Source organism: Xenopus tropicalis, chromosome 8 (genome assembly GCF_000004195.4).
Source record: "Xenopus tropicalis strain Nigerian chromosome 8, UCB_Xtro_10.0, whole genome shotgun sequence".
NCBI classification, from domain to species: Eukaryota; Metazoa; Chordata; class Amphibia; order Anura; family Pipidae; genus Xenopus; species Xenopus tropicalis.
In genome coordinates, this window is record NC_030684.2 from 102,299,078 (window position 1) to 102,324,290 (window position 25,213).

At 37.3% G+C, this 25,213-nt stretch overlaps 1 protein-coding gene across 1 annotated transcript in view; it reads right to left on the bottom strand.

The window, feature by feature from the left end:
* The window catches only part of mnat1 (MNAT1, CDK activating kinase assembly factor), a 74,495-nt gene that overhangs the window by 34,187 nt on the left and 15,095 nt on the right, over positions 1–25,213 (bottom strand). The window contains 2 exon segments of the mRNA NM_001017138.2: positions 14,252–14,377; positions 24,064–24,204. Coding sequence (NP_001017138.1) covers positions 14,252–14,377; positions 24,064–24,204 — 267 coding nt within the window.

Sequence of the window (25,213 nt, forward strand, 5' to 3'; positions counted from 1 at the left end):
TTCTCACAATAGTACCAATCGGGAAGTTTTGGGGGATATCATAAGCTATATCCATATCATAAGCTATATCCATAATATGACACTGCTGGACAGAATCAGTTATTTTATGGAAAGGATACTGTAAACTCAGATGCAATAGAAAAGAATTATTGAGATCAGGTTCACGATCAAGTGCTCACACATCTGTCTCATAAAACTTATGTTTTAAAAGGGTGGTTCACCTTTAAAGGGATACTGTTGTGATTTTTATGGTATACTTATTTCTCTCTTAATTCACACTACCATTTAAAATGTTATCCTTGAACCAACAAATGTATTTTTTTTGTTGTAATATTTTGCAATTGGTTTTTATTATGTATTTATTTTTTTGTTTTTGAATTATTTCTTCTGACTCTTTCCAGCTTTCAAAAGGGGGTTTACTGACCCCAGCAGCCAAAAAGACAATTTCCCTGCATGACTACAATTTTATCGCTATTGCTGAACAAAAAGCTAATGAAGTGGAAAAAACATACATAAATAAAAAATGCAGACCAATTGGAAATTATCTTAGAATATAAATGTCTACATGATACTAAAGTTCATCTAAATGTGAACAACCCCTTTAATACACCATATAATGTTATCATTAGTTATTTAAAGATTCATGAGCTTACTGGTCATTCATCAATGGATAACAGCAATAGCATCACATGCCACAACATGAAAGCCCTTTAATCATGCCATTTTAGGTGACTAATAAAGTACAGACATGACCATTGTTTCCTTGCCAGGCCATATGCTGAACAGCCTCTTAGCAAAATATGGGCTACAACAAATTATTACGACTGAACACCACAAAAATAGCGGAGCACCACGAAATAAAATATAAAAATCAATCTTTATTGCATCCTCAGTAATAGGCACGAATACATCCCTCAGGACCTACGCTTGACGCGTTTCGTGGCATCTCGCCACTTCCTCAGAAGCATCTGAGGAAGTGGCGAGATGCCACGAAACGCGTCAATCGTAGGTCCTGAGGGATGTATTCGTGCCTATTACTGAGGATGCAATAAAGATTGATTTTTATATTTTATTTCGTGGTGCTCCGCTATTTTTGTGGTGTTCAGTCGTTTCCAATTTGGGTCCTATGGGGAGAGGATCGGCGTGCAGCACACGATTTTTTGAGCGGTAAGTGCTCCCGTGTTTCTGTTATATTTTTGCTTACAACAAATTATTAGTCAGGCCAAATAAAAAATCAGTCCTCAAAAGAAACAGAGGCATGCTGAAATTCTTAACAGGACACTTTCATCATTATATAAAAGTGTTTACTATATGAAAGCAATACAGAATAGTGTATTTCTTTACTACTGAAAATGTTATCGGCAATTTTATGCTTGCATGGTGGAATCCATTTTCTGCCAGTTAAGTGACATGTATTGCATATGTATATGCATTGGTACAGACAAGTTTAGTAGCTAGTATGTCAATCACCTGAAAGCCCTCAAAATACACAAAGGCATAAATGATTATGGTGCCCCCCCCCCCCCCCAGTGCCCCCTGGAAGCCATTTCCAATTCATATGTATGGCAAAGTGATTATCAGTGTGTATATATGTGATAGGCAACAGTTACTTTGCAAAATGGCTTTAAAGTTTCAAAGCAACTATGAGCAGGCAGAATAAATGGCTGGCATAGGCTAAGCATTTCCCATTCAACTGAAGCAAAGGTAGTGAGTGCCAGTAGAGACAGATGTTTTCCAGCAATACATCTCTCGTTAAGAGAACAACCACAAATATTTTATGTAGAGAAATCTAGATACATACCAAGGTAAAATAAAAACATATAGTATCCTTTTATAGAGCTAGATGTTGTGCTTTAAAAACTAATCTTGTGGGAAGTTAAATTTACATCTATATTTTTAAAAAATTCCCTGATGTTATAAAGCATCCTGCAGGCAGGTCATTAGTTCCAACTCAGCAAAGAATTACACAGAACTGAACTCTTAAGCCCTTTTGGAAGTAACTGAGCACACCCCTTCCAACAGTTGTTCCAACATGTGTGTTTGCCAATCATACACATTTGCTGCAGCACATTCCAGAGTTTTCTAATTAATCCCCAAATTCATTTTGGCACACGGGTTACAGCAACTATTCCATAGTTTTCTATATATTTTATTTCTGTTTGAGTTGAAGTTTATGTCTTTTTGCTTAAAAGGGAAAATATACCCCCACTACACCCCTTTTATGACATTTGCTTATTTGCATAATATCGGTATTAACCAGGGTATTAAAAATCTATGCTGACAGCAAAACAATCCTGTAAAACACTGGTGCATAAACCACTACATGTGGCCTTAGTCTGAGGGTTCAGCTTTCCAACTGGAGGACCATGGGCAGGATGTGGCCCTCCAAAACATTTTTAAAGCTTCCAGTCTGCTTGAGTGATCCACAGACTTCCTTGTATGATATCATTTTAAAGGGGAACTTCAAACTTCCAAATCAAAATTTGCTCCATAGCTCCCACATATAAACCTAATATACCTATCACTGTAATCTGGTCCTTTAAAAGTATGAATAAATGTAATTTTTATATGCTGAAATTCAGCTGCAAAACAGTTCTTCTCTTTCTGCATCATTTGAAATCCAGGCGGGGAGGAGGGACTAAAAAGACTGATGTTACAAATTGTGTAACCCACCATCCATTGCACTGCAATGTTTCTTTTCTTATTAACGTTACGTGGATTTGGAGGATGCAGGCTGAGGACAGTCGACTACTGTAACATTTTTATTTGAGTCTGTCAGCCAGATTAGCAGGAGAAAACATTTTTTTATTAAAATTCATGAAAAGGCTGCATATTTTTATATTTATGTATATGGAAAAGTTGCTTGTCTTTTACAAAAAGCTTAAGGTGAGTTTGAGCGGAGTTTCTCTTTAATATAACCGGTTTGGGAAATAATTGGCTCTCTACAGGCTAAAAGTTGGGCAGCACTGATAAGCACAAGTATTAGCCACTTACCCCTGCCTTTTCCAGTGACCTGCAGGTGGCTAGTAGATGGGGCACAATTAACACAAGTCAAATCTTGGGTTGCTACCTTATTTTTTTTTTTTAGATAATTTTTTTTTTTTAACTATCTTTTATTGATTTTTCACAGGTTTTAGTGACAGTTCTTCTTACATGCACATCTTTAACAATGAAACATTGTCTCGAGATGCAATAATCTGCAACAATACGATTATGCACTTACACAGTAATTGCTATCAGAAATTTTGGTGAAAGTAAAGAGATTGATGAAAAGAAAAGGAAAACCGAGTTGAACAGAACAAACCCAAAGTGAAAATAAAATTTGAACTAAAAAATAATGCCCTGTGTCATTGTTTTTCCTAAAGGGAATTGTTCATATTTTCTATTAATATGCAACTGGCACTATGTTGCCCTTAAGGTACCCATCCAAACGCCCTAAATCTGTTATATATATTAATATGACAGAAGAGACAGAATGTTTACATATAGATGTACAGTAAATAGTGAGTTTTTTTTAAGCGAGCAAGACACCCTTCAGTGTACTGAATATCTGCTTTCTTTCAATTTAAAGGTCCACAATACCTTCTTTCGCAAGAAGTAAACGTATATTTACATTATTAGTTTACTAATGGATGAATGTTGAAATTTGGCTTATTTTCACCAAGAATGACCATTATTGACAAATATTCAGATTAAAATGTGGCTGTGATGTTGAGTAGGTTTAAGACAATGGGGAAGTGGGTAAAAAATGTGCATGGCTTATAAAAATTGTGTGTGGTGCCTGCAACTGCTTCTTGTTCCTGGATTTCACTTTGGAAATCTTGTAACATTAGTCTAGCTTCAGTTTTCTATGTCCTCCTTTAGCTATCATGTACTACTCTAATTCGTGACATAGTTACATAGTTACATAGGGTTGAAAAAAGACCATTGTCCATCAAGTTCAACCCATCCGAGTAAACCCAGCACACAACCTATACTAACCAATCTATACACTCACATACATAAACTATATATATACAACCAGTAATACTAACTGTAGATATTAGTATCACAATAGCCTTGGATATTCTGCTTGTTCAAAAACTCATCCAGGCCCCTCTTAAAGGCATTAACAGAGTCTGCCATTACCACATCACTAGGAAGGGCATTCCACAACCTCACTGCCCTCACCGTGAAAAACCACCTACGTTGCTTCAAATGGAAGCTCTGTTCCTCTAATCTATAGGGGTGACCTCTGGTGCGCTGATTGTTTTTATGGGAAAAAAGAACATCCCCCAACTGCCTATAATCCCCTCTACATACTTTTAGTTAACTGAGCCCCACTAGTGTTTTGCAATGGAGCTAAAATGGACAGAAGCCTGAAAACTAGAACCTACAATGAAAATGCACCATTCCCTGGCTTTGAGAGTTTTATTTGCTCAAATGGCCATAAATCCGATACATACTTTTCTACTCCAGTGAAAATAAACAAGTCTCAGGGGTCTGCAAACCAGAACCCTTTCCTTAGCTTGACCAAAATCTTGCCACAGGGAACTCTGGCTTCCGAACCAAGATTTTTTAAAGAACCCCACACAACACAGAACAGAAACAGAAACAAACACCTAATATACCTATCGCTGTAATTAGTTCCTTCAAATAGTATGCATAAATACCATTTTTATATGCTGAAATTCAGCTGCAATACAGTTCTTCTCTTTCTGCATCATTTTAAATCCTGGAAGGGAAGGAGGGACTAAAACATTGATGTTACAAATTGTAACAACTTCTCCACAGCTTGCAGGAAATACATAACCCAGAATACATTGCACTGTGATGTTTCTTGTATATTGCAAAGCTGCTTGAAATTATGTTTACTTTTCAAAACATTTCAGTTCCCCCTTTAAAGTGACATGGATGCATTGCAGGAACTGCTCATCTTTAGGAAAAAAATAAAAGAAAGAAAGCAGTACTCTAAATGAGGCATAACTTGTACATCTCAGCTGAAACCAAATCATCCGGGTTTATGTATTATTATGATAGATATCAAGTTTATCATCAAGCTAAGCATACGTCATAAGTAACAAGACACTTAATCCCAAGGCAAACTGAAGAAGAGAATGTGCAAATTCTGCTACAGCTTAACATGATTCTAAACATCTTCTGTAAACCCTCAGGCTCCAAGAACCTAGAATGAAAATGCATCATTACCTATTCCAAGCATTTTAAATGCAAAAATGCCCTAATGCAATACACTCTAGCAGCAATGTTAGCAGCAATACTACTGAGAAGGAAAATTTATACAATCTAAATTCATATTTTTTTCTTTACTGACAATTTAAGATAAACAGCAAAGTAAGGGAAACTGTGTACAACCGATATAGGGTTCACTACGCAAAGTAAAAGTCCAGCATACAATATGAAAATAAATAGTTGCTAGTCCCCCAGTGGCCACTAAGCACAGGACCCACAGTGCATCTGCACAATTGGCAGCACTCCTGTATGGTAAAATAGCATGACACAGAAGCAATATTCCAGGCTCTTCTAAACCTTTCATCAAACAAGTGCACTTTACTTTACAAAGTCCAACTCAGTTTGAGGGTATATGAGGTCTATTTTATAGTTAAAGGTAGGGATGCACCAAATCCAGGATTCGGTTCGGTATTCGGCAAGGATTCAGCCTTTTTTTTTTCGTCAGGGTTCAGATTCGGCCAGACCGAATTCACATATGCTAATTAGGATTTGAAGGGTTAAATGTCGCTGTGCAAGCACAGAAGTGGAATTTAACCCTTCCATATCCTAATTAGCATATGCTAATTAGGATTTGGTTCGGTATTCAGCTGAATCCCTTAAAATGAACTGGGGGGTTTGGCCGAACCTAAAAAACTGGGTTTGATGCATCCCTAGTTAAAATTATTACTCACTCCAATTCATCATTCAACTATGTGCATAAGACTATTGAAAAAGTGACAACTTGGATTCTGTTAGGAGTGTCAGTGACACTCACATGCTCAGTGTGCTCTGAGCAGCTGGTGAGAAGCTAAAGCCTAGGTACTGTCGCAAATTATAGAGCAGAAAATGAGGTTGGACTCATACTGTTAGGTTGACAATACAGGGGTGATTATTAAAATTCACTAAACTGCGCTGGTTTCTAGGCTGCAGTGGACTAATAATCTGTATTATTTACTAATCAGACATATATTGCAACATTTATATTCTATATATACAATATATTGTGAGACAGTCCCTAAGCTCAGTAAGTGACAGCAGCACAGAGCATGTGCAGTGAATCAACAGAAAATAAGATGAGGAGCTACTGGGGTATCTTTGGGGGCACAGATCTGCCCTGCTAAAGGGCTGTAGTGGCGTTGGGTAGTTAATGAGCCTGAAAACAAAGGGTGCAGCATTTCTAGCCTACTTCATTAGTTAAGCTTTCTCCATACCTGCTACAAGTAATTTAAACATTGAATAAACCAACAAGGATTGTTTTGCAACCAATATGGATTCACGGACCATCAAGTACAAGGTACTGTTTTATTATTACAGAGAAAAAAAAGACAATTTTTCAAAATAAAAATCATTTGCTTGTACTGAAGTCTATGGGAGATGGCCTTCTGAGCTTTTTGGCTACCAGATAATTGTACTTCAATTTCAGAAATCTGAAAAGTTATTACGGAGAACAAAGTTAAATTGAAAAGCATGCTGTCACTTAAAACCTGGATCTTTTTTCATTCTTGTTTCTTTGTATACTTTCTCTTCAGCTGAGAAGAAATTGAGATCTCACAGGGTGGCAGAAGTGCTGCATGTAACCCCTCTGAGCTAGGTCAGACTGCCTGTAACTTACTGCATTTGCAGACTCCCCCAATAGGTCTCTGTGCTTGTGCTGCAGTCGGCCCAGTAGAACGCACTAGCTCTCTGCCCTCTGCTATGACCTCTGCCAGAGCAGCTGTGCAGTTTACCATGGTGTAAATCCTCCCAGACAAGTTGAACCTGTTCTTTTCGGCACACAGCCACACTAGCTGAATAGACAGTGGAGATTTATTGTGGAAGAGGAATGGAGGGACTTGTGTTGCACAACCAAACCATGCTGAGCATGTGGCTAAATATAATCTTACTTTCAAAATATTCAAAAAGCTTTTAAATAAACAAATTTTATCCCTATTACTTTGTGGTTCTATTCTACTGGCTGAATGAAGGAGGTACTTGAAGTCATTAGTGTTGAGTGCCTTAATATTGCATAATGTTTGATTTTCCATAGCTTGACCCGAGATGTATATTCTGTTATAAAGCAACATCTTAGAAGCAAACATGATAATTAGAGTCTATAGAAAACCAGGGTGTGCTTTAAACACAGCAGGGAGAAAAGAACTACATGACTCACAGCTTTATCCCATGTCTTGGCTTTTAATTCCATTATGCATATTTCTACAGGAAGATATCCACCAAAGGACCTTACATGAAAGTTAATCAGAACTGCTTAAAAGCAAAGACATGGCTATAACAAGGCATACAAATTATAATATAAATATTAAAAGACATCTCAAGTAATAAAAATCTTACAAAAAAATGAAAATTCCAAGTATCATTATGGCAACAAATGACCTGCAGTAGTTAACCTATTAAGGGCTGGCAACACCAGAAAGTAAAAATACTTTACTTACCATTTAAAGGCCTATCTAGCATCTGCAAATAAAATATCTAGTCCTATTTTATATCAGAAATGTTTTAACCCTATTTCCTATACCTTGCACATTTCTGTCATTCCCCTTTTTAACAGGTCTGTTAAACACAGGACATGAACAGCACTGTGGGAAAATGTTGTCTTAGCAGGAGGAAAAATGACTACTGCAACACTGTCACTGATAAATGTAGCCAAAACTGACTGTCAAAGAATAGCAAAGGGAAAATACATATTAATTCCAATAAAATTTACATGTAAAAATAACTTTTACATGATTTAAAATGGTTATTAATGTATATTGGAAAGTTGCATTTGATTGCCTTTACAAAATGTAATATTCCCCTATAAACCCCTTCATTCATATTACTCTGTTGTCATTTGTGTTGCCATTAAAGTACATCTACAATAATATTACCTGTCTGTCTACTGCTCAGTCTACTAAAATAAAATTATAAACCCTTATGGGCAAGGATTTCCTCCCTACATTCTCTTACTACTGCTCTTGCTTCTCTTCCCTGTTCTGCAACTGTTTTTCCCTGTAATTAAATTAACTGCTTGGTATCCAGTGACCCTATATAAATAAACTTATACAAACACACGCTACAGTCATGTTTAAATCTAAAGTACTATTTCCCCATATTCAGAAGAATGCATTAAAACAGACAGCTAAAAGACTGCACGCTCTCACTAATGAGAACCTCCTGGACTTTCCTACCAGTCCATATTTGTATGCATCACACCACAACTGTAACGTTAAGTGAATTCTGCTCATTATAGTACATTCTAATAAACATTTAGATACAGTAGTTTAAATTTTGCAGTACTTCGATCACACATGGTGTACAAGTTGACTACCAGATTCAGTCTTAATTTATAATTCTCTGTATGAAAAAAATATAAATAAAAATTATTTGGGAATACTGTATAAAAACGTTATTATTGACCAAAAGTAGACCCTGTGCCCTATTCCCTCAACCTCCTTATACTGATTATACATAGAGAGTTTCCCATTGCCTTCTCTTGATATATTAACTTAATTAACACATGGCTATCCCCTTTAGCTCAGAGGAAGAAATAATCCATTCATTCAAGCCTTCAACACCAGAACTCAATTCCATGGTGAAGTCCTTGTGTTTAGACCTGTCATATGCTCAGGTCTCTGACTACACAGTCTTACATATAGATAATGTAGCTGAAATGGACTAGAAAAAAAAATTGGATAGAAAATAGGAAGACGACAAAATAAGACAGGAAAATGAGAAGAAGAAATATTACAAAAAAAAAAAAAGCAGGAGGAGTGACAAGTATGAAAAAAGTACAAAAAAAGAGAAAAAAATAAGAAAAACAAAAAGAGTGGAAGAGAAAATGGAAGGGTTAAAAGGACAGGGCAGAAAATGGAGTTTATGGAGATAACTTTATAATGATAGAGAACAAAATATAAAGAAAAAAGTGCACTTCCCCAAGCAATTAAATCAGGGATGCATTGTCTAGTGTCTATTCTTTCCTTTGCATTCTAGCTGAAGATGGCCTTGCTATAGCTAGTTTCTAGAAAGTTCAATTCTTTCCAATTACTTAATCATACTCTGTCTCTGTCCTCAATTCTTTCAACAAGAAAGCTAGTGATCATCAGAAGAGATCCTCAATCAGGGCCACCATCAGAAACTTTGGGGCCCCACACAAGTCATTTATATGGGCCCCCCATGAGCACAAGCCGCAGTACCAAAATAGTGGCCATGCCAATTGTGTGTGCAATATAAACAGTTGATGTTTTACTATAATAAGCAGTTCATATAAATAGTTTCAACAAACAATAAAGTGCTAATAAGTCAGTCAGTTCATTGGGGGCAGTGAGATTTACCTTTAATTCATTGTTGGTCACTGGAGTTTGTCTCTGCAAAGCCTCTCTGCATTGTCTTTTGCTTCATACGCAAGTTACTTAAGTCCAAGGCATGTTACGTAGCTTTCAAAGCAGTTTATGCGTAAGTTACGTCAATTGCGTACGTTTTGGTGTAACTTACGCAAATTGCGTAACCATCGTGACGAGACCGGGCCCAGTACAGTTGTACCCCCTGTACCGCCCTGATGGCGGCCCTGCTAGCGCTAGCGCCCTCTAACCAGTTTGTGGCATTGTTTCATTACACATAATTTTCTTTCTCATTGAGAACAAACAGAAAACCACTGGGTGACTGTAAAAGGGGTTTACCTACAGAAAGCACTTGTTCAGCAATTCTGTACATAATCCCTGCCAATATTTAAATCAGAGTTGTTGGATATAAACAAGCACCCTAGCCCACCCACGGTATTTTTTTTACACTTTTGCAGGAAATGAATACATGCTGAGTTATTACCTCCACCAAGTTCATCGGACTACAGCTCCCTTATAAGTTTCTAAAAGTCACCTTTTATTACCTAGAATGGAAGGAATATGGTGCATGATGGTCTCAATAATGCAAGTAAGACCCATCAACAAGATTTAATTTTATCTCCGCATTTAAATAACACATTTATGCTTTATATACTGCTACCTCTCTGTCAGTGTGTCCAGAAGGACCAAGTGTTTCACAAACATTTTAATTAGTTACAAAATTACGGGAATAAATCAGGCTGGTCAGTTATAAGTCAGTAGTCTGGCAAGCGCAACAAGAAAACTGATGACAGACTGATATAAAATCTGTTTTATCTGGCTCACACTTCAAACACAGAACTCAGTCAAAATGAAGCACAGGTCTACTTGAAAAGCTACTTTGAGAAAACAGGGGTTTGTTTCTCTTCTGCAACTAGTATTTCACAATTGATAACATTCAAAAGCACAATATTTCCTGTACATTTATTCTACAGTAACAGGGCCAACATGCCTTCAGTTTTACTTTGCCTTGGTATTTATTAACATATCAAGAGTTTAATAAAGAATTATTCCCCTCTGCAGGCAAAGCATCTACAGGAACAATCACCTGTACAGAGATACCATAGAACACTATTTGCATCAGTTTCCCCCTATTTTAAGCAAAATTAAAAGTGTACTCAGCCAATATATCACTATGCCTAATAATAAACAAATAAGGATGCAAATTTCTACTACTCAGTACTTAATTTGAACTGTACTAAACTATATTGTCTTAACATATCAATGTCATCATCGTATTAGGCTGATAAACCAATACAATTACCAGATACCTAGACCCAAGTCCTAGGATAAGAAAGGTATCCAACAGGGATAGAGCTTGGTGCAAATGGATGGCTCTTCTCAAACGGAAAGGGACAGTTACAAGTATAACATGCTGACCTTTCATTCCGTCTGTGATCCACTAGGCTTATCTGTCCAAGCATCTACATACATAATTACCTACAATTCTTAATGTTTGGATTTTTTTTAAAACTGTATTATGTAGATTCAAGCAGGGAGTTTTCCTGTCTCTGCCATCCAAAAGGAAGCCAGCAGCAGTTAAAATATGGACAGGGCAATTTGTTTCCGGTTTTCCACCTTAGACATATGGACAGAGCAGTAGGTTACTCACTGTTTTCCACCTTACACATATGGCACACAAGACATATTCACTGTCAACTGGCAGTGTTTTCCAGCCAGAAAGAAAAGACTGATGAGAGTATTCATTGTGCAGAATACTTGCCAGAAAAATGCTCAAATTAGCTTTTTCTTACTGTCGGCTAGTGACAGGTAAATACCTTTGAAGTGAATGACGAGCTGAACTGCTGCAATCAAGCCCTTTGGCAACAGAAAAAAACAAATGGAGGATACTCCTAGTGTGCTATAGGTCTTATTATCTTTCATTTACGTGTTTAGTTGTATTAATGCTCCTTTTAAAAGAGAGATTATGTTTAAATAACACTTTTTCCCCCATTTCCTCTAGTGGGTCATGAAGTTCAAGCAATCTTTTAAGAAACAGTACTCCCAGAAGCAGTTCTATGTCCTTCTGTGTGCAACATTAATCATTAACAGTTTTACAGTTAATCATTAATCTCTTGATGACGGAAGATGATATATACTTTCCAAAGCAATGACTAATGCTTCAATACAAGCAGCACATACTCCTGAAGGGAATATTATAGCTTTCACAAACACTTTAAACAAATACTATAAGAATACACCTACATCAGTGACCTTAAGACCCGGGTCTTTAAAACAGTTTTATGAATCAGGAAACACTGGCTGGCACTGGCCTAAAGCACATGTTTAATGAAACCTTCCTTGAGCAAGATTTTCAATAACTGTTGTGAAACTTCATGTATATTGCCAGTGTTCATAATCAGCAAGTAGTGGGTAGCAGCAACTCATTAGCATCTCATACTTACTGTTATTATCAGGTAGAGCAGTTCTTGGATTACCTCATTAAAATTTCAGTGCCAATCACTAGAATTTTTAAAGGGGTGATTTACCTTTAAGTTAACTTTCAGTGTGTTATAGAATGGCCAATTCTAAGCACCTTTTCAATTGTTTTTTTTTTTTTATTACTTTTTATTTCTTATTTTTCTGTTCAGGTCATATCCTATAAATGCCTCAGTCTCTCATTCAAACCACTACCTGGTTGCTAAGGTAATTCGAACCCTAGCAGCCACATAACTACTCAAATTCCAAACTGGGGAGTTCCTGAACAAAAATATGAAGACCAATTTCAAACGGTCTCCGAATATTACCCCCTAGATCATACCAAAAGTTAATGAATAGATGAACAAACCCTTTCAAATATACGTCTTAGATCACAAATGGAAATGTATCCTACTTATGGATAGTTATTGTTGATAGTTAACCAATGACTGGTACCTACTTGCTATCTACTACTTAAAGTATTGTGACAGGCTGTGACAGACAATCTCCCCTGTCGCGGGCGACTGATCTTCCCGAAATGCCATCCCACCAGAGAGAATGTAAATTGCCAGTGGGGTGACATACGTGGTGCGCCGATTTGCCCAAATCGCTGAAGTTGCCTTGAGAGGAAACTTCGACAATTTCAGCGCCGCATATGCCATCCCACCGGCGATTTACATTCTAGCCGGTGGGATGGCATTTCGGGGAGATTAATCGCCCGCGACAAGGGAGATTTGTCGCACAGCGACTAATCTCCCCGTCTGTCACAGCCCTTACCTGGTAAGGGCTTGAAATTCATATTGTGAGAGTCTGAGTAGTTGATCATTTAATTTCCCTTACACTAGGGGGTCTATTTATTATGCTGTGTAAAAAGTGTTTTACTCCACTTTTTACACAGCATGATAAATATACCCCTAACAGTAACCAACAGTCTATTCATTAGTAGCACCAAAATATTGGACGATATGGCATTTATCTATTCATACAAATCAAGCATAGCAATTCATGGGGTGCAATTACAAATAAGTTAGTGGTATAATACAAATTCTAAGAAAGGTAGAGGTTGCTGCTAAGGAATTATCAGTCAGATGGAAAATTGCTCTGCATGATTCTTAAAGGCCACATTGTGTGCTCACTTTTTATGGACTGTGCATACAGTTGTCTAAGGTATGTCACAGAGGGAACAAAAGTATTATTTTTTATTTCAAAAGGGTTACCCTGTAACATTTTGACTAGCTAGCACGGTACATCACCTTTTCCTACATCTACAGAGGGAACACTGATGCTGGTGCATTCTGACTCCTACATCACTGATAAGCCCATCACTGAATTCAAAACTGGGTGCAAAGAACTGCTAAAGGGCATTTAATCCAGCAACAGCCAGTTGCCACTGTGTTCAAGGTAAGCATCATCCCTAAATCTTGTGTGTGCACCTCAACCTGATGCTCACGCCCCAAGCACATACTATGTGATATTACAGATGGTTAGAAGGTAAAGAGAATATGAAAAGTAGAAGGGGAAGTGCAGGATAAATAATATATAATTGGGTAAAAAAAAAAAAATCTATTTGAAAAGGTTTTAATAGACCTTTACATTTTTATTTCTGGATGACAGGTCCCAGTCAAAGCTGAAAACAGGATGCAAGAACAGCTATAGATAAAGCAAGCTTAAATGTCATAATCAATGTCAGTTCTAATGCAAGTGTAATGTAACTGCAAACCATTTTTGTGAATTGTTTATCCGTACATGTTAACTGTTCTGTCTTTTGTTCCCCCTCTATTATGTAAAGCGCTGCATAAATTGATGGCGTTATATAAATAATAATATTAATACTACATTAAAAGCAATGCACTTGAATTCAGGTCTTTTAATGCACCAAACATTAAGACAGTGACAAGCAAGGGACTTTATTTACACCTACTCCATCTGTCCCAAACCCTGATGAGTTGCACAAATATGTAAATACAATATCTATAATAAAGTGATGGGTTATATATAAGTTCAAAAGTTCAAATATAGTCTGTGAAGCCAGAAGGCCAGTGTAGTTTTAGGCTGTGAGACTTGCTGGCATATTTTAGACTAATGTGCATTCAGCCATACTATCTGTATTGTACCTTTGTTTGCAATGTAGGAATGGCTCTATCAGTTCCATGCAAAGAATAATAAACAGTGGAATGGGAATTCTCTGTAGAAGAAATTTAAGGTCACATGCAAGGTCATCACAGATAAGATACCGTTATAAACTTTCTTAATGTACAAGAAATCAGACTTACCTTCTTGATGCCTGTGGAAAATGTATCAGTTTTAAAGGGTTTCGGCTTTTCAACCTGCATTTCTACTTGAACTGACCGGCCCTTGTGTTGTGCCAGGAGAATAGAGGCAGGAAGATGAGATGTTTCCTGTATTGGAAAAAAAAATAAATGATTGATTTTATATAATATAAAATTAGGCAAATGGAGTAAAGCAAGTCACTTTGCAATAAAACACTAGAAAATATTTGACCAAATAACTTTGTATGGTCTTTTAAAGACTCATTTAGGATAATGTAATTCTCACATACTATTCTACAGTACTGCAACATTTTAAGCATCTCCTCTAAAACAGCAGGTAGAACTATTAAAGCATACATTTCATTGGTTACCAAGGTTGGTGCCTAGGTGCAGTGTGGTTTTTAAGCCCTAACGGAAAGTAGTTATGGGTACTTCTTGGGGCAGCCCTTGTTATTGGAGCATATTTATCAACACTGTGGGGCATATTCATCAAAGTACGACAGGTCCGAATACTGTCGACAGTACTTTGCGACAAAAAGCGCGAAGTTGGTGTATTTCTATAAAATGATCCTTTAGAAAAGCTCTGCATTACTGCCCAGCCACAACCAACACTCTAGGTGTAGGCTTTTTTACTTTATGGCTAGTATGGAAATTGAATGTTTGCTCTACCATGTGACTGTAACCCAATTAGAGAGACTGATACGAGGATGCTACATATCAGATAACAACACTGACAAATTATCATTTCCAATTGCCAGTGTTCTAGAGCATCACAGGAATGACCAGCTGCTGGGTCTTATACTTTTGACGACATGATAGCTTGTTCCCTTCTATCATCCAGGAGCCCACAGGACACTCCAAGAGGGCTTTCCCACGACATCATTGATGACGTCAATATAGTCTCATGCTTGCAGCATGCTATGCTGATAATTCCAGAAAAATCAGAGGTGCCTGTGTATCAAGAACATCATAATAAAGATCCATTCTTATCTAGTGCAAACAAGGCAGTCCATATTATATACCTCTAAGGGCTGTGACACATGGGGAGATTAGTTGCGCCGTGACAAATCTCTGTTGTTTCAGGCAACTAATCTCCCCGCAATGCCATCCCACCGGCTAGAATGTAAATCGCCGGTGGGATGGCATACGCAGAGCCGCGATTTGCCAAAGTCACCGGTGTCCTTGAGAGGACACTTCGGCAAATTGGGCACCGCGTATGCCATCCCACCGGTGATTTACATTCTAGCCAGTGGGATGGCATTGCGGGGAGATTAGTTGCTCACGACAACAGAGATTTGTTATGGCGCAACTAATCTCCCCGCGTGTCACGGCCCTAAGGCTGGCCATAGACGCACTGATAGAATCACACAAAATCACACTTAGTACAATTGTTGCACCATGTGTGGGCTCTAAATTATTATCCCAATAATTAACATACCATGGCTATTGGTTGTTTAGCCAATCAGATACTAAAATTTTGGTCAGATAATGATAATATCTGTGCATGTATTGTGTATCTGACGATATCCTTGGGTGGCCTATACTGATGAGCAAACTTTTTCAGCAGGCATGGATTTGCAGAGAAATTCAGCAATTGACGCGAAAATTTGCCCAACAAAAATTTGCTGAGTGAGGAAAATGTCATGGTCACATCAAAAAAATTTATGGTCGCATAAAAAAAAAAAAAAGCCACACGCATCACCAATTTCTTTGGTAAAGCCAAATGGGACAAATTTGTTCATCACTAGAGACCTCCAATGCATTTCCAGGACATCACTTTTGCACGATTGTGCTTTGCCAATTATTTATTCAGAACATTCTCTGCTTTATTATTTTCAGGACTTTAATCCTACAATTTCAGTCCGAATGTTAGTTTTAGATTATATAGACATATTAAATGTACAATCGATATCCAATTGGTCTGAAGAAGTCTAAAATCTGAATGTGTATGGCCACTTTAAGGGCTAAGACACACTAAGCTACTTGTCAGGGCTACAAAAATATACAATGCTGACAATATACTGATAATTGTCTCTTTGTGTTTTAGCAGAGAGAATTCTCAGTATTGTCTATGGCAGGGTATTTTCTGGCATTTTGTAGACATCGAGGTATTATAGGGTATAACTTCTCTATTTTGAGAAGAAAAAAAAAAGATTACAATTACACAGAAAGCAAAATAAGTGTGGAAAGAGGGCAGTTGCAGGTTCCTACTGCTGACTGATGAGATCTAGTATAGCTTTAACCAATTATTAATGTATATACATTTGAAATTAAAGGCTTTTACACACTAGCATTTCTCTGTGCTCTTTGATCTTTTATTCATTTTGCTGCATGGTATGCACACTTATGATTTATTTAATTGAATTTGTGTAATAAACAAATATTTTGTATGCTATACCAATTTGGTTTTCTAATGTTGATTATTGAAGGCAGATGTGAACATAACCCAATCTTTTCTATCTATTGTACTTACTAGGAGTACAAGTTGCATCCCACATGCATTCAGCACTTCTGTGCTGCACACACTTCAACACTATGGACAGTTTCATCACTTATCCCCCTTAAAGTCTATGAAAAGGGTAAATATAAATTTTTTTTAAATTAAAATTTGTATATGTGCACTATAACAAACAAAAGTATCCTGAAACTGCCTTCCCAATATCTCATTTTGAAGCCAAGGGTTCTTGCATTGCTGTTATAACATTCTCTGCTCTTCTAGAAAGGTTTTTCATTAGATGTTGGAACAGTATTGGCAAGATTTGCATCTATTCAGTCACAAAAACATAAGCGTTTACATTGATCAAGTTAGAGATCAAGTTTTAGGGGCTGGGGCCAGAGCTCTGTGCAGGTCAGTCAAGTTATTCCACTCACAATTCGTGCTTTGTGAACGGAGTATTAAAGTACTGAAATGGGAGAGGACTTTACCCAGACTATTGCCATAAAGTAGAAAGCAAAAAACTATCAAGCATGTCATTGTACACTGATGCATTGGGATTCTGTTACCTCTAAGCCAGGACCCTAGATTTTTAGAATGGATCACTGATGCCAACAGAATACAGTGACGTTTCATTCAAATTAATTAAAAAAACGTGCATAATTTGTTTTTGGGTCCCATACCAGATTCCCAGACTAATTCTGGACCCCCTCAGTAATTTATTCAGACTACCAGATGGTTTAGCGTTATTCATCACCACAGAGAAAGCATTTCAGCTGCCTCAGTCCAGTGGCAGTGATCTTTACACCACTTAGGCCAACACTGCTCATGACAATATTAGGTTTGAGTGATGCTGCATGCCCATGGAAACTCATGTTTTTAAACTGCCAGCAAATAGCCTTTCTTCCGATTTGCTTCAGGAGACAGTCTGGAACTTGGCAGTAAGTGTTTTTAAGGACCAGTCAGTTTAGGAGGCTGTGGCCATGTATTATGTCTGGATACATTTAGTAATTAAGCGTATTTCAAAGAGAATTCTAAAGTGCAATGTAAAGTTTTAATGCTGGGAGTGCTTTAAAAAGTAAAATGAAACTGTTACACAAGGTCACCTCCTGTTCTCTATTAAGTTTTTACAGTTTTGGTATTCGAAAAATAAAAACCTAGATTACAAAAAGCGAAAGCAAATAGGGTTAAGTCAGACTCCTGGCACACAGGGCACTGACTAGAAAACAGCACCATTCAAAGCGGCTGTCACACAGAGGGGTAACAAATGGAACTCTGCACAAACATGCTGTTTTTAAGTCTGCTCCATGTGCATCAGGCAGGGTGCTTTTCACTAAATGACGATGCAAGTAATGACTGGTAAGCAGTGGTGTTTTTGAGGGGAGCAGTGCTCAAACTCCTATGTTTCCAAAGTATTAGAGATGGCTACTGTATACATGAAATGTGCTAAATGCTGCATAAATAAGCTTATTTACTTTTTACATAATCGCATAACTAACATAGACGCCCATAAACAATTCAATAAAAGCTGTTGACTCTGCCCCTCCAGACTAAAAATAAACCAGATGTGTGTTTAGCAGATTTGAAAATTCCATCAGGTGAGGACCTAATCGGTGAGTTGACATGCATCGAATCCAGGATTCAGTTCGGCATTCGGCCGAACCAAACCTGAATTAACATATGCTAATTATAATTTGGAAGGGTTAATGTCGCCGCATAAACATGTAAGTGTAAAAAAAAAATTTCCGTGTTCGCCCAAATCCCTTAACATGAATTCGGGGGTTAAGCCAAACCCAAAAAACTGGGTTCGGAAGATCCCTAGTTGACATGGTCCTTATCTGACGGGTCTCTGAAGGCTTGCAGAATGACTGGAACATTGGCACACAGTATTCTCTTGCACTACAATTCAACTGAAAGTTTTCTGTACGCACATAAGCCACTGACCAGAAATTTACCTTAAACAGCATATAACAGATAGGTCATTTATGCCCATAACAGATTGGGCAGATTTCTGGCATGTGCTTAGTTTTCGGGCTTCACAAATTTGTGACCTCCCATTATGTTTGATAGGCCTAAGACTATGATGTGTTAGTGAAGTGTCTCTAAATCCATAATAATTTGCATCAAAACATATGAAAGTATGATAAATCTTTAAATTATATTTTAACCTTTAGGTGGTTAAATCAAACTTCATCCATAGTAGAAGATACCATCTTTGCCAATAAAAAAAATCAAAAGGCACAAGAAAAAAAAAAAAACTAAGAATGTCAGCACATTCTCACTAACCATGGATCAACAGAGTTAATAAAAGATGGGGTGGTAAGCACTGATAAGCCTTTCAAAATGAGCAGGGCATCCATTACAATTTTCATAGTAATTCTATCCAAAACAATTAAGAAAGGATTTTTAACTAAAGAACATAAACAATACCTATATTAAAGGGCCACTACAACTGGCTTTTTGATTTGTGTTCAGCACTAGGGTATGATATGTACAGGTTATGAGCTGTGCCCTTTGCTTGCTCCTTGTAAGCCTGTGGGTCAAAAGTCAGAGTTTTAAAGGGCAACTATACACAATAGTATTCCTGTTTCATTGTGCTTATTATTATTAACATATATTTATAAAGCGCCAACATATTCCGTAGCGCTGTACAATAAGAGCTAGGTAACAGAAAATACCCATGCTGGCACATTTTTATTGTTAGTGTCTGAAGGCTATTAGCAAACTCATTTCTACTGAGGCACATGGGGAAATGCAGTTTTTGGATACCCCACAACCCAAAAGACATTAAAACAGGCCCCCACAGCCAGACTACAGAATGCAGAAATCCACCTGCAGTGACTTAGGGATAAAAATCCAATTTTATAAACTAGTAATAATGCTTTTCTATTGAAGACAGCATACTCTGCACTAGCGCAGTGGGTTGGCATTGGGTCAGCTGCCTCAGAACCCATGGGCCACAGATATGCCAGGGGATCACTTCCCTATACGATTTCTTGAAATATTCTATATCACTGAAACTATTTCAAGGTAGCCTGTTATTCCCGAACCAGTGACACTTAACTTATAGGTACCACTGGTTGGCCCTATCACATTATTTTCACTGTCTGTATGTATTCATTTTAAGCATGCTTATTTGGATTTGGATGTATCATCAACCAAAGGAGGAACCCAAACAGTCCTAAAGCAGGGGTCACAGAGCAACTTCTCTTTAGGTATAGAGACATAACATAATATGTGCTAGTAAGTCTGCATGGTTAATTAAATTGTTCTGACAAGCTGCAGTGGGCCCAATGTAACTGTATAGGCTACCCCATGCACTTATACATTGCTGTCCATATTCTAAAATGCCTGTCATGATGGTACCTATACAGAATAAAAATTAATAATAACACAGATGCTGAACAGAGATTTTCACGTTACTGAAATACATTTAATTATATATAAAAACTTGCATGATTCCTTTTAATGAGTCCTATTCATTCCTAGTAGTTCATTTTACTTCCCTAATGCAGCATTTCTACACTGAGCAATCTAAGTAGTATATATAAAATTAAAATTCATGTAATTTTATGCATGAAGCTGAAAGAGATATATAAAAAGAATCCCGATCAGGTATATAAGTATACGGGTTCGAGACCACCGGGAGAGAAATCAAGTTCACAGGAGCTTCTTTGTTTAAATTCAGTAATGCACGAAGGCCTTTTATACGGTACAGTGGAGCCTGTTAGACTGAGTAATTGTGAACTGAATGGAGAGCACATCAGAACAAAATTAATTTTTTGGTTACTTATACGGTATAACTTCATTATGTCTTCTCAGTAGCGAGTGCACACTGTAAAATCAGTTGTTACCTGAGATTAGAAGGTTATTAACCACTGGAAGAGCACAATACATTATTAGCTTTAATGCAACCATGAGACATCACCTATAATATGACAGGGGAGATAAAGAGCAAAACCATAGGTAGTTTATCAGCCACCTAGTCTGATGATCCAAATCACCAACATGTTACTTTCTCACACTAGGGGGCTGATTTACTTACCCACGAACGGGTCGAATGGAGTCCGATTGCGTTTTTTTCATAATGATCGGTACTTTGCGATTTTTTCGTATGTTTTGCGATTTTTTCGGATTCTGTACGAATTTTTCGGATCCAATACGATTTTTGCGTAAAAACGCGAGTTTTCCTATCCATTACGAAAGTTGCGTAAAAAGTTGCGCATTTTGCGTAGCGTTAAAACTTACGCGAAAAGTTGCGCATTTTTCGCGTAAGTTTTAACGCTACGAAAAATGCGCAACTTTTTACGCAACTTTCGTAATGGATACGAAAAACTCGCGTTTTTACGCAAAAATCGTATTGGTAACGAAAAATTCGTACAGAATCCGAAAAAATCGCAAAACATACGAAAAAGTCGCAAAATGTTCGTTTTCAAGTCGGAACTTTTCCAATTCGGGTCGGATTCGTGGGTTAGTAAATCAGCCCCTAGGGATAGCTAAGCAGGAACAGACTGTCAATCATAAAGGATCATACTTTTGACTACTTTACAACAGCTACTGTGATAGGGGCTCTGTGCATATCAGGACCCCCTTTCTGATGAAGTGCATTTTAAATGAGTATTTATGATGTGTTAAATTTTTATGTATGCAATACAGGATCTGGGATCCTAAAAATTCTGCTGCTAAGCTATATCATGGGCCTGTCTCAACAAGTATTTATATTTTTATTTTATTTATATAGCACATTACATGTGTACGCAGTAAATACATTAAAAAAACAAACAGGGATTAATACAATAATAAATACAAACAGGGTTTAGAATCAGTTAGCAAAACACCAGTAGAAAACCCACTGGGTCCCAGCCCTTTGCAGAACCAGCGATATGTAACACAGTTGGTAAGATACCATAAGGAAACAATTCTTTATAATAAATAAATTAAAAAGCATGTTAAAGTGATACTGTCATGATTTTTATGGTATTCTGTTTATTTCTAAGTTACACTGTTTACATAGCAAATAAGTAAGTGTGACTGAAGTTTATCAGAGCACAGGTCAGATGGCTGTGGCATCCTGGGAAATGAAGAATATGGCTAGCCCTATGTGAAATTTCAAAATTAAATAATATAAAAAAAAAAAAAACTGGTTTCAATGCAGGATGTGTTTTGAAAAAAAAACAAAAAAACATTTTTTCCCCCATGACAGTATTCCTTTTAAGTAGCATCCATCTACCTGAATGGAAACTCTAGGACTGACCTACACCTATGCACAAACTCTGAGACAGCAATGTCACATAAGTTAATTAGTGTGCTATTTATCAAAACCCCATGATTAATTAATATGGACACATAAAAGAAAATGGTACTTTCCTGTCATTCAAAACTAGCTTAGCACTCAGTGCTGTTCAGCATTCTGGTGATCTATCGGTTACATCTTAAATGCTGAACATTCTCTCCTTGCATACCTACACTACATGGGATCTTCAAGCTACAGTGAGCTTGCAGCTGTCTTTTACATGTTTGTCATTTGGGTCTTTAAGTCAGTATTCATATTCTCATTTTGCAAGTATCTCACTAATACTAGTACTGTTCTCAATCAATTCAAAAACGTTACATTTAAAAACAGTGTTTTTAAGTTGTCAAATGTGCCAATACATTTTGAACAGGAATGGCATCAGCCAGTTAATACTGCACATTGAAAAAATGTTTTTGGCATATGTAGCCTATAAGAGGGCTTTGTCCCTAAAGGAATACTCAAGTCAAAACTTTGAGGGTTAAAGGTATATATATCAAATATTGTTCTTTGATTCAGCATATAAAATAGGGGAGTCTGTTTCAAAAACCACCCAATAGGGAGTCAATCAATGACACATGATATGGTACATAAAGGTTTACTCAAAATGATTGTGAATAGGGCACCAGGGGCAGATGCACTACACCCTTGGCTACTTAGAAATAGAGACCTGGCTAAAACTGAACTAAGCTCTCTGACTTTTTTTTAGACTCACTTTCATCTTGTATCATACCTTCCAACATTTGAAAAATGCAAAGAAGGACAAAAAGAAATGCTGTGAAAAATTTTGGCCCACACCCATTTTTGTGACCACACCCCCTAAACACCATTCCCATTTTACCAAATTTGGCAGGTTACATACAGTTTACACACATTTCTGTGGGTTGTGTTTTATGTGTTATTACAGTTCTGCTAATGAAAGTGAAATTGCCCTTTAAGATGCAAGTCCCAGATTCCCCAAGAGACCTATTTAGCTTATTAGTTACAATTGTATTTTAGTGCAGGTGTTGAGTATTCTGGGCTCTCTGCCAAAAGCTACTAATCTAAGTTTGAGAAACTTTGTATTTTTTTTTAGCATTCAGTGCAGGAGATCAAAGGGAAATGAGGGACTTTTCAATAATAAATCCAAGACTGTGGGCTGAGCTGTTAAAATCGGGACTGTTCCACGAAAATCGGGACTGTTGGAAGGGATGTATTATGGTATCTATGGATTGGAGGAAAGCTGATGTAATTCCTATATTTAAAAAAGGATTATGATCTCAGCCTGGCAATTACAGGCCTGTAAATTTGACATCCGTGGTGGGCAAGATATTTAAAGGTTTGTTAAGGGATCGCAAACAAGATTATGTTCTGGAGAATGGCATTATGAGCAGTAATAAGCATGGCTTTGAAAGAACAGGTCCTGTCAGACAAATCGTATTGCTTTTTATAATGAGCTTAGTAAAATGTTGGACAGTGGGGTTCAAGTATATGAGATATATTTGAACTTTGGCAAAGCATTTGATACAGTGCCCCACAAATGACTGCTATCTAAACTAAGATCTGTCTTAGTATGTTGTATAAACTTAGATAGGAAACTGGCTACAGGACAGCATACAGAGGGTGGTTGTTAATGGTACAATCTCTACATGCAGTTGGGTTCTTAGTGAGATCCCTCAGGGTTATGTACTGGGTTCACTTTTATTTAACTTGTTCATTAGTGATGAGCGAAACTTGCTGCCAGGTTTTGCCATGAAAAAATGTCCATAGGCTACAATGGCCACAAAAAAAATTGCACAGTATGGCAGAAGTTACCATGAAAAAACCCCCATTGATATGAAAAATGACACAAAGGCCTTCTATTATGAACTACAACTTCCAGCATGCTAAACCAGCAAACTGGTTCAGAGAGGTCTTCAGAGAAGCTGAAGTTCACCCGTTTCACATTCCTGACCTACCCAAAGCCCTAACATTTCTTTTTTTTTTTTTTTTTTTTTAAAAAAAGAAAATCTGGCCATGATCCAATGAACTGGTCAAAGAGTATATTTCTTGAGGTATAATTTTACAATCTAAAACAGAGACGTATTCATTCATATTGATTTAGAGACATACCAGCTGGTCCAGGAGCTCTTGCTTATTCTTTCTTTTCATCATTTGCTGCAATTGCTCTTCTTTCTGCAGATATAGCCTCCTCTGCTCATTTTCATGTTTCTCCAATTCTAAAGCTTCCTCCAGTTCTTCTTGCTCCCTTGTCTATATAAAAGCAAAATACAGGTGTCACTAGACACAGCCAAACCTTAGTTAGAGAAAACAGTAAGCTGTGAAAAAGGCAAGTTTGAAATGCCTATTTGTGACTAAATGCTACAACTATTTTGTTCATATAGCGGCAAAGTAAGAACTTTCCCATATACATTATTGTATCAAATCTGGAGGGTTTTAATATTCTAAATAATTAAAGTCAGTGCTTACTCTAAGTGCAAGATGCAGAGATTAGCAGCGGGTAAGAAACTTCTGTAGGAGGACAGCGGGTTATGCACTAGAGCCCATGCCTGACCCTCGCTCATTCACTAGCACAGTGCTAATGTAATTGCCTGATGGGCATTGATGTAGGGACTGGGAATGTACATTTACATGGCTTGGCAAGGGGTCAGCAACATCATTCTTTACAGGGGATAGCCCTGATGGCTAGCACCAACTTTAATAAATGATAATATTAAAATGAGCCAGTTTTGATACAATAATGCAGTGATCCCCAACCAGTGGCTCGTGAGCGACATGTTGCTCACCAACCCCTTGGATGTTGCTCTCAGTGCCCCCAAACCAGTTAGTTATTTTTGAATTCCTGACTTGGTGGCAAGTTCTGGTTGAATAAGAACAAGACTAACTAACAAATAAAGCCTCCTGTAAGCTGATAGATTGGCAATTAGGTAGCCTCTAAGCACACTTAGCCCTTACTTGACACCTCCATGAATTTTTATGATGCTTGTGTTGCTCTCCAAGTCTTTTTACATTTGACTGTAGCTCATGAGTAACAAAGGTTCGGGGAACCCTTCAATAATGTATATGAAAAACTACTTGTTTTGCAAACTCCTACCACTTTGGTGAACAGCCACTTTAACTATGGTCGATAAGACTGGGATTCTGAAATAATGCTGAAATAGAGGGTGTTTTACCACTGTCAGTGTACAGTAATGCTAGTGGGAAGGAAAGATTCCACATTTTGTCACTTGCACTGGAGATTAAACATGGGTGAAAACCGTTC